This window comes from Pieris rapae, chromosome 23 (genome assembly GCF_905147795.1).
Source record: "Pieris rapae chromosome 23, ilPieRapa1.1, whole genome shotgun sequence".
Lineage (NCBI taxonomy): Eukaryota > Metazoa > Arthropoda > Insecta > Lepidoptera > Pieridae > Pieris > Pieris rapae.
The window spans coordinates 1455376-1465099 of NC_059531.1; the positions used below are offsets into that span (position 1 = coordinate 1455376).

The 9724-nt window shown below is 34.4% G+C and overlaps 1 protein-coding gene across 1 annotated transcript; it reads left to right on the plus strand.

Moving 5' to 3' along the window:
- Positions 1-3316: 3316 nt before the first annotated feature.
- On the plus strand, positions 3317-9291 carry LOC111002300. Its single transcript, XM_022272449.2, has 8 exons — positions 3317-3471; positions 3721-3765; positions 4510-4566; positions 5138-5182; positions 6139-6274; positions 6898-7050; positions 7560-7711; positions 9066-9291. Exons 1-8 carry the CDS (start codon positions 3389-3391, stop codon positions 9262-9264), a joined length of 870 nt encoding a protein of 289 aa, XP_022128141.2. The 5' UTR covers positions 3317-3388; the 3' UTR covers positions 9265-9291.
- The last annotated feature ends 433 nt before the right edge of the window (positions 9292-9724 follow it).

Consider the following 9724-nt stretch of genomic DNA (forward strand, 5'->3'; position numbering starts at 1 on the left):
AAAGAATAAATTAAATGATGAAATTGTAGATATTATACTATAACTAATATGACAAGTAAAGGAAGCTTTCGAAAGCTAAGCTTTCATATAATTATATATTCAACTAAATGTACAAGAAAACAAACATTTTAATGGTTAGAAAAGTTACTTATAAGAACAAACACCGACCACACTACCAAACACGGAATGCTTATTCTCCTTCAGAGCCTTTAACAATTTTCCTAAAAACAAAATTTTCTCTAACGATTCACAATTTTACATTCACCCTCCCTAAAATTTGTTACTTTTATGATTTGGTATTAATACATAAAGTGTTTTCTTTCTTTTAGGAGTACTTTATAGATATTAATCTAATTAAAAACAGGTCTTATCTGGACGGAAATCTTGAACGATAAAAAATCAGATTATAAAACTATTTAACAATAGAATATCTACTTATATGATAACAGTGTTTTTTTTATTAAAATTTTTAAGAAAAAGGTAAAAATGTATTTACAATTTTATTATCCTACATAGTAATAAAAAAAAAAATTGTATCGTGATACTGATTCGTTGAGGAAACGCACCATCTTTGGGGTCACCAACCAACTTAAATCTTTAATTAGCTGTGCACTTGAAACCCATAGCCCAAGAGTCTCTACTCCAAAGGAAACAAAAAGTTGGAGGACTCTTATTATTATTATTCCTGCTCTGCAGATTTTTAGCTTGTCCGAAGACACTGAGGCGAGGCAAAGGTGTCCACACAATAAGTATCTCATAAAAAAATACATTTATTTTGGAACTTAAGATCAAGGTATCACTTATTCCACGTCATTTAATTCGAACTACAGGTTCGTAGTAACGTAGGTATCACTACTCATCGGCAAAGAAGACAGAGGGTGTAGGCCGAGAGGAAAAGCCGGCGTGAAAAACTCTCGGTACCTCTTTTAAAAGAGCAAATCAAAAAACAATACTATAATATTTAAAAGAATTATAGCAAATTAATTAGAAGTAGCCTGCCCAGCACTAGTACCAGCCGCTTTATATTAAAAATTTGGCGATTGAAAAGAGTGGCTGAAAGTTTCTTGCCAGTTCTTCTTACCCGCTCTACGCCCTTGACTTGCGAACTGGTAGTAAATGTAAATTTACAATTAATTTAATTTGTTTTTTTTGACGTTCTTAAGTGTAATGCTAAGTTGTTAGGAAAGACGTCGAAATGGTATTTCGTATTCTGCGCAGACGCAATGGCGTAACCTTGGGTGGCACCCGGTGTGGAAGTGTGTGGTGTCACCCCATCGAAAGTAAAAAGGTAGGATAAAGGACATGGATCATTTATTAATTATTAATTAATTATCGCGAGTATATGACGGGGAATCCCCAACGACAGCGTCAGGCTCTTTTGCGGGAATCCCCCCATTCTACATAGAGCTGAACTAGTAGAGGAATCCTTAAAAATATTTTTTTTTGCTTGTACATTGTTCTTAAAGTTGAGAGACCGGGTGGGTGTAACCCAATAAAGATGACATACGGTGCGGCACGTCCCCGCCGACCGCCTTTGCTACGCCACGGCCTTGACGTCAGATGAACCTCAGCTACAGTTCCAAACAACTCCTCTTAACACTCTCTGTGGTATATGCGGTAAATAGTCAGTAAGCCTCATAACGTGAGCCTCCTGCCCGTTTGGCCCCTGTTATAAAAAAAAGTTTTTGACAAACGGACTGCCAAGCATAACTGCTAAAATCTAACAGCTTGCCATAGGAAAATTTTCAATTAAATATCTGTTTATGCGGTTGTCGTATAATCACGACCGCAAACAAATTATGATAAGTAATGACGTAATAACGCTAACTATGTGTGCAATATTGAATAATTTGCAGCGATATTAGACAGCAATGCCGATTTATCGGTATTGCGAATGGGCGCAAATTTAGTATAAAATTAGTGTTTAAATTAAGAAGAAATTAAATGTGATGCAATTTCTGTTCATTTTTCTAGATACACCAAATGTATAAATAAAATAATAAAATAAATAAATCTAATGTAATTTGAGAGAGGCCTAGTGGCTTCAGCGTGCGACTCTCATACCTGAAGTCGTAGGTTCGATTCCCGGCTGTGCACCAGTGGACTTTCTTTTGGCGCATTTAACATTTGCTCGAACGGTGAAGGAAAACATCGTCAGGAAACCGACATGTCTTAGACCCAAAAAGTCGACCTAATTGCCTATTAGATTTAAAAATCGATCTTGAAACATATTATTCAAAATTCAAGAGAATCGCAATACAGCGAGGAAAATTCAGCATGAATAATAATAATCTTTGCTTATTTTCCCGCAAAACTTCGTACTTGGTAAGTTACAACTATTTATTAATGTATGAAAATTTTATATTTATCAATTATTAATTAACTATATAGGTTAAGGAATTTGTAAATAATGTATATTTGTGTTATGTGGAAAATAAATGATTAAATAATGAGTTAAAAATAAAATTTAGTTTTATTTAATAAAACATATATTTAAAAAATAAAAGATTTTAAGAAATTTAACATTATGATAACATTTGGCCAATATATTATTGAAGCCTTGTTGTATGAAAAAAACCATTTAAACGATAAAGCAAATGGAAATCAAAGCAATGAAATTGTATTCGCTTTTACAACAATCTCCCAAGCGAAATTAGAGAATTATCATTGAATAAATTAAAAACTCTCGTTAAACTTTTATAAATTTGACGATAATGCAAATGATCCTAATCCTTGGAATTGATTTGCTCCAGTTCAAACAATTTGTATGACTCAAAACTTAAATTAATGGTATTAAAAGAGTGTCGGAGCCTTGCCAGTTTTTCTTATCCGCTATACATCCTATGCTTCTTTTCTATTGACGTTCATAATATTCATTAATTATGTGTACTTAGTTACCTATATAATTAAAGTTATTTCGAGTTGAGTTTTAGTTTTATTGCCTGTTTATTTCATTTGTTTTTGTTATTTCGGTGTGATCGTGAAGAACTGAGAGCTTGAAAATTCCACTGTTCTGTTTTATTGTAAATTAGTTATGTTTTTTGTAATTGGTTAGGTTAGTTTAGTCTTGTTGCCTAGGAACGTATAGATAACTCATTAAACGTTATATTCACTCACTTGTCTGACGGAACTTTAGCGACTTAATTGAATATCGATCTGTAATTAACTATCTAGAGATTCAATTAACTCTCTGATTTACTACTTTACTGCGACATAGATAACAAATATTCTTATTATTTTTAGTTTATTTTGAACGAGGTTATTTATTTAAATTTATCAGGTGATAATGTATATCTAGAATTTCATAAGATTTAATTAGAATGATAAATCAATTATGATTTTTATCACAAATTGATTAACTTTGTTTAGTTATAATTCAGAATTTAACATGAAGGGATTGAAGACAACTGCGTTTGCAATCGCTATATTACTGGCGGTTGCTGAAGCTAATATTGTAAAATTTAAATCTTCGTAAGTACTGTTTTAATTATCATGTATATCATAATAATTTATTTGCAATATGCCAGTTTATTGGGCTATTGTACGGAGCTCCAGGTCATGGTGGATATTGCTCTTCCTCACGTAGAAGGAAGTCTTGAGCAGATATAAATGTACAGAATAAATAATTTGTATGTATATATAATTTTACGTCACAATAACTTTTCTCTAAAACGTTATAATTATGTAATTATGATGTTAATAAATGAGGATATTTTCTAGCCCTTGGAAGTTGGACCAACAAGAAGACAAGAATGAAGTGTCTAGGTAAGTAATTTTTAGAGATAAACAAATAAATTATAATAGTGAAACAAAACCGCCAAAACGCGTCTAAAGGAAAGATGGCGTCGTATCCCTATGATGAAGCTTGGCACATAGACAAACGTCAAGCATTTAGTGTGTTAATTGTCATTCCTGAATAGCGCCAAAAGTCTCCGACGAAGTACATATAATAAAAGGGACAGGATAAACGCTGTTCTTTCTAGATTGTCACATTAACTGGACATTGGCTGCCACTACTACGCACTACCATGGTCCATGGCGTCACTTATTGTATCCCGACTCATGTCTATTGGAGATAGACTACCGAAATAGCGGTACTGTCACTTCCATACAAATTAACTTTTCGTCTTTCGACGATGCTATAGGTTAACGTCTACTCAGCGCTCTGTATAACAAATAATAACTTGTATATAAGCCATAGCCATCACATGTATTATTAGCACACACAGAAACACACAAAATAATAATAAAATTTAGAAATACAATGAATTTATGTGTGTGTTGTGGTTGTACCTGGGTCTGGCTCAGCATTATTCTGTCTTTCTTCTAGAACGGTTAGTTTGCGCCACAGACGCAAAAAAGAAAAAACAATATAATAATATGTACTTAGTAGAGAAATAATAATACTAAAAATTTATGGTGTAAGTAAAGAAGTCTTGGAAGATATACACACAAAATATAGTAAATTTAAAAATATAACATGTACAATAATGTTGTTATCCGTTGCAGTGTCAACTGGAAGTTGGATCAGACTACTAACGAGTATGTAAGCGATGAAATCATCATGTGAGTATGTAATGCTTAAATTCCCTGAAGGCGTAGGGTTTGGGCTATACCTATTACGAGAAAACTTTGCGAATATGACCAAATTTCGATTGGCACATGAGAATTCCAGACGCATCCTTGCAAGTATTGCACCAGACCAGCTCTCCTACTCTCTGATTTCTGAATCTGTTTCATGAGCATTTGTCAATCTAATAGGCAAGTAGGTGATCAGAACAAAAACGGCACATCTGATGTATAAGATTAAGGCTTAATAATAATAAAAATTGATAAATTGATATATAAAACAAATTTATAAAGTTTGGATCTGTTTAATGCCGAAGTAAACGAAGTCTGGTCGTGTCCACATGTCCTAGGGACGGCACCGCATTTTTTTATATTTTCGAATGTAAGTTCATGTTGACATGTGTTTGTCCTAATTTTGTGGTCCAAAAAAAAAATCAGAGTTGTATTAAAGACTATTATTATTATTTGAGCCGTTTAGAATACTGATACTCTAAGTTTTTAATTCTTATCTTATTGAGCCGTTTATAATACTGACACCCTAAAGTTTTAATTCTAATCTTATTTTTAGACCCACAAGGGACCCACGGGATTTCGGCGAGAAAGTCGGTGTTGAGTAAGTATATGTATTTAATACTAGGTTAAATATGAAATTGACGTTTTGTATGGGACGAACATATTAATATAATATACTACATGCACAAATCAATTTGGCGTCTGCGTGGAATGTGATTTGTGATTAGGACATCACTATGACGTCATTAAAGCGAGGTGCCTAGTTGTCTTCTGCGTGTAGTTTGCACGTATCATCTTATAGGTAGCTCATTGATTTACTAAAACAATCGGATGGGAATCAATAAAATCTTTGAAGGCGGTTTCGACTACTCCATTAGTGTTGAATTTTTTACCTTGCAAGAAGTTACTAAATTTCGAAAAAATGGTAATCTGTTGGAGCAAGATCGGGTGCAGTGGACTTAGACATTCCAATTGAAGCTCTTATAATTTGGTAGCCGTCTGTTATGCAGTCTGTGGCTAGACCACACGTTGTGATGAAGCAGCAGTGGCCTAAAGCTCTTCTTCACCCTTCTCCTTTAGAGGCGCTTTCATTTTTAATCACTTTCTTCAAAACAAAATTTTACTCACGATTCAAAGCTTTTTACATTCACTATACTATACTATATATTGTATCTTTCAATTTTTTGTTATCCTCTCATGAAGGGCAAATGCAAAAAATATATCGTGAAATTGAGTAGTTTATATAGATACATATAAATGGCTTTTTGAAATCGATACATGATTTAAATAACTTCGCTCGATGGAAAAAATATCCAAACTAGGACTCGATTTGAAATTTACACGATATATTTTATCGTAAGCCAAGTAATCCATTTTAGAAATGGTCATTTCATTTCAAAAATCCATTTCGTTATTATGGGCCGGCGCGCCTCAGTGCTCCAACTCCCCGTTGCTTACCGCAGTTTACCCCGAGATACAGCAATTCATGGGATAGCACCTTAAGAAAAAATCTTTCAGTCGAGTGTATGATGTTAATTTATATGAAAAATATTTTAGGCCAAAATGGAATTTGGGTCTAACAGCTACAGTGAACAGCTATGTGGACAGCACCATACATCTATTGGTTCCATTTTTGAGAAGTAACGGCTTGGACCCCATGCTATTACCAGAGATCGTAGAGGGATTTGAAGTTGTGAGTATTTATAATTTTTCCCTTAAGCTGAGAAATGACGTGAAGATCTCCAGCTTTCTGGAGAGCATCAAGGTCTTCATCGACGGAGTATGATCCGACCTTCCCGGGAACGCTGGGGTAGCCACATATGTTGCAAAGGTTAGTCGACATCACAGGAGAACGAAGAGCTGGCAGCTACCTCGCACAAAGAATTAGTCTAGCTATTCAAAGGGGGAACGCTGCCAGTATCTTCGGAACCTTGCCTAAAGGGACTCCTTTTAATGATATTTTTTAATAATTAAATTTTAAGGTTAGTTATTAGGTATATTTTTATGTATTATGTTGCAACATACTTATATTTACATACACTAATGCAACACTTTATTTCTGCTTACTTATAAGTTTTTTTTACACACAATACAGTGTCATACTGTAGTAGTGCTTATGTACTATTTGAGAATTTGTTTATTTCCGCTGTCAAGAGGAAGGGGGGGATAAATTGCAGTATATGCCCCATATTGGCCATGGCTATTCACAAATAGATTATAGATACCGCTATGCATTATTTTAACTAAATAATATTTTCAGTAGAAAACATCGTCTTTCGATTTGATTGCTGTTAATTAAGATAATTATTGTTTTAGCGTCTACTCTTAATTACGTACAGTGCCTGGTTGAAGCTGACTGAAGGTAACATGACAGGCCTCGTGAACGTGACGAGATTCGAAGACCAGAAAGTTAATTATTTCGCTAAAAACCTCCGAGTTCGTGTACATTTGCAGTTCAATGACCTCGAGGTAATTATTTTCCTTATATTAAAATAAATAATATTAAAAATAAATTGAATATAAAAAAATAGAAATAGCGTCATCTAATATTGCTTTTTGTTGCAAAAAAAAATGAGTTTTTTTGCAAATGAAGATTTATTTTATATCTTTATCTCTATATATATAAAATTCTGGTGTCACAATGTTCGTGTGAATTTTTTTATGCATATTCAGTAAGTCTAAGAATCGACTACTATATTTCAAAGCCTTAGTGCTAAGAGGTGTCCACTTTAATTCATCAATTTTTTTGTTGTTATTTTTTTATGATACAACATACAGAAATACATACAACCCTTATTACGTATACGTTTGTTTCACGTATAGGTCGGGCGTAGGTAGACGCGTGGGAGAAATTATGAATTTTGCCAGCCCTATGCGCTTTTAATATCAAGAAATTATATGGAAAATATAAATCCGCTAATTAAGATCCGTTGGTTTATTATAACATTTAATAATAACCTTTATTTACATTGTTACAGTTTAATTACAATTACCTTGTCCAAGTAATGAACCTTGGACCCACCGGAAAAATTATTGGATCGTTAGACCGTTTTCGAATTGTCGCAGATATTTTGATCGACTTCAATAACGACGAAGTACATTTGCAAGAGTTTAAGCTAAACGATGTTGGGTAAGGTTTATTTATATAACAGACGTATTAGAAGAATGCAGGCTCACCTGATTTAAGAATTCAAAGCGCGACAACACGCTGCGGTGCGACGCCGCAACGCAATTATTTCGAGCTGTAGAGTGCCACACGGGCGATGCGGTGTGGCAATTTTACCCCTACCCGCTTCGTTACGCAAGATACAATCGGGCGCGCTTGCGGTGCAACGCATCGTGTGACATGGTATAGTAATTTTTATGTACGATGACGTTGCGGCGCCGCACCGCACCGTACCGCACCGTACCGCACCGTACCGCATCGTGTGGCCGCGGTCTGACTGAAGTGAAGTTGGAGGTCACCGTCAAATCGCTTTTCATTGAATACGGCTAAGCAGAAGGACATGGTACTGGTCTCGCTCTGAGGTCAGTACTCCATGTGGAGCTAAATTAGCGCTTTAAAGCGATGGCCGGGATTGAAGTACTCTCTCGTCTTGCTGAACGAAACACAAGGTCATTAATATGTCTGCGCGCAGTATTCCGATGGGTGTTTAAGCGGAAAAAACGCGAACTCGTGTCTTCCTAGGTCATATCTTATATCTTTAAACGAGCAATTCTTGTATATATGTATATATAATTGGAATCTCGGAATCGGCTCCAACGATTTTCATGAAATTTAGTATACGGCGGGTTTCGAGGGCAATAAATCTAGCTAGGAATGATGATGATTTTTTCTTTAAATAACCAGTTCACATTTTTTTATTTTTCTGTCGTTAAGATAGAAAAATATTATTCATATTTCATTATTTTATTAGTATGTAATTCGTACTTAAATATAATATCCAAAAAAAAAAATACCGAGCAAACTCGGTCATCCAGGTATTTAGAGGATTAAATGACAAATGACGTAACTGGGTTCTTAGAGTAACAGAGTCGAGATTAAGCGTAAACTCAAGACTACCTGTCAAAATACAGTTTTAACATATATAAGTCATACGCAGTGCTAAGTCTGTAGATTTAGGGCCTGTTTCACAATGTATGGATAAAGTGCCAAATAGCTATGCAACACATAAATTATTCGAAAGATAAAGGTTCCGAATAAGATACTTGGAATTTCATGACGTATAGCGCTATCTGACAGTCGTGAAACGCAAAAATACTGTTTATCCTACAAATAAGTAACAAATAGCTTATTTGGAACTTATCCGGACATTGTGAAACAGGCCCTTAGTCATCAGATGGAAAATTGGCTGTTGGCGAATCTTGTATGTCAAAGCATTTTGTATTGTAAATTAATATTTTCATTTTCATTACATTACTTTTAATTTTACACTAAGTATTTTAACCTAATATAAATATTAACATAAATAATTATTCAACAGACGTCTGCGTGTGCGACTACGTGGCAACATTCTTTTCGACTGGCTTCTAAATCCCGTTATATCTGTTTTCACAAGGCTTTTTAACGGTATCATTATGTTTACCGTGGAACTTATAATTCGCGGCGTCTTTCAGTCGGCTGTAACCGGCATTAATGGCGCTATACGTGACGTCATATCCGCAATTGAAGCATTTAATTGAACTGTAGAATAAAAAAATTATGGCAAATTGTGTTTTATTCTGTGCCTTCACAAACATTGTCTTTGTCATATTTCAGTTTATAATAATTAGAGATCAGCTAGTCGTAGGGATTCTTAACTCTGTAGTCATATTGTGTTCGAACCCCAGCTGTGCACTTATGTTTGTACGTAATTAAGTTAAGAAACAGATACAGAAATATGAGACAAGATCAAGTATGTCATGTAAAAAAGGTAATGTTCCAGAAACGAAAGACTCTCCTCATTAAAATAAAAATAAAATAAAATACGTTTATTTTGGAACATAATAGCATCATTGTATCACTTATTCCACGTCATTAAATTCGAGCCTGTTGGCATCCCTACTCATCGGCAAAGAAGACAGAGGGTGTTGGCCGAGAGAAAAAGCTGGCGTAAAAAACTCTTTTTAAAAAAAAAGCAAATCATCAAACAATTCTACAATA

Bases quoted from the DNA above. Each gene is read 5' to 3' on its own strand.
- LOC111002300 (XM_022272449.2), top strand. From the start codon at position 3,389: ATGAAGGGATTGAAGACAACTGCGTTTGCAATCGCTATATTACTGGCG. The intron at 4,567-5,137 runs GTGAGTATGTAA...TCTTATTTTTAG, and splicing joins GTAAGCGATGAAATCATCAT to ACCCACAAGGGACCCACGGG. The intron at 6,275-6,897 runs GTGAGTATTTAT...TTATTGTTTTAG, and splicing joins TCGTAGAGGGATTTGAAGTT to CGTCTACTCTTAATTACGTA.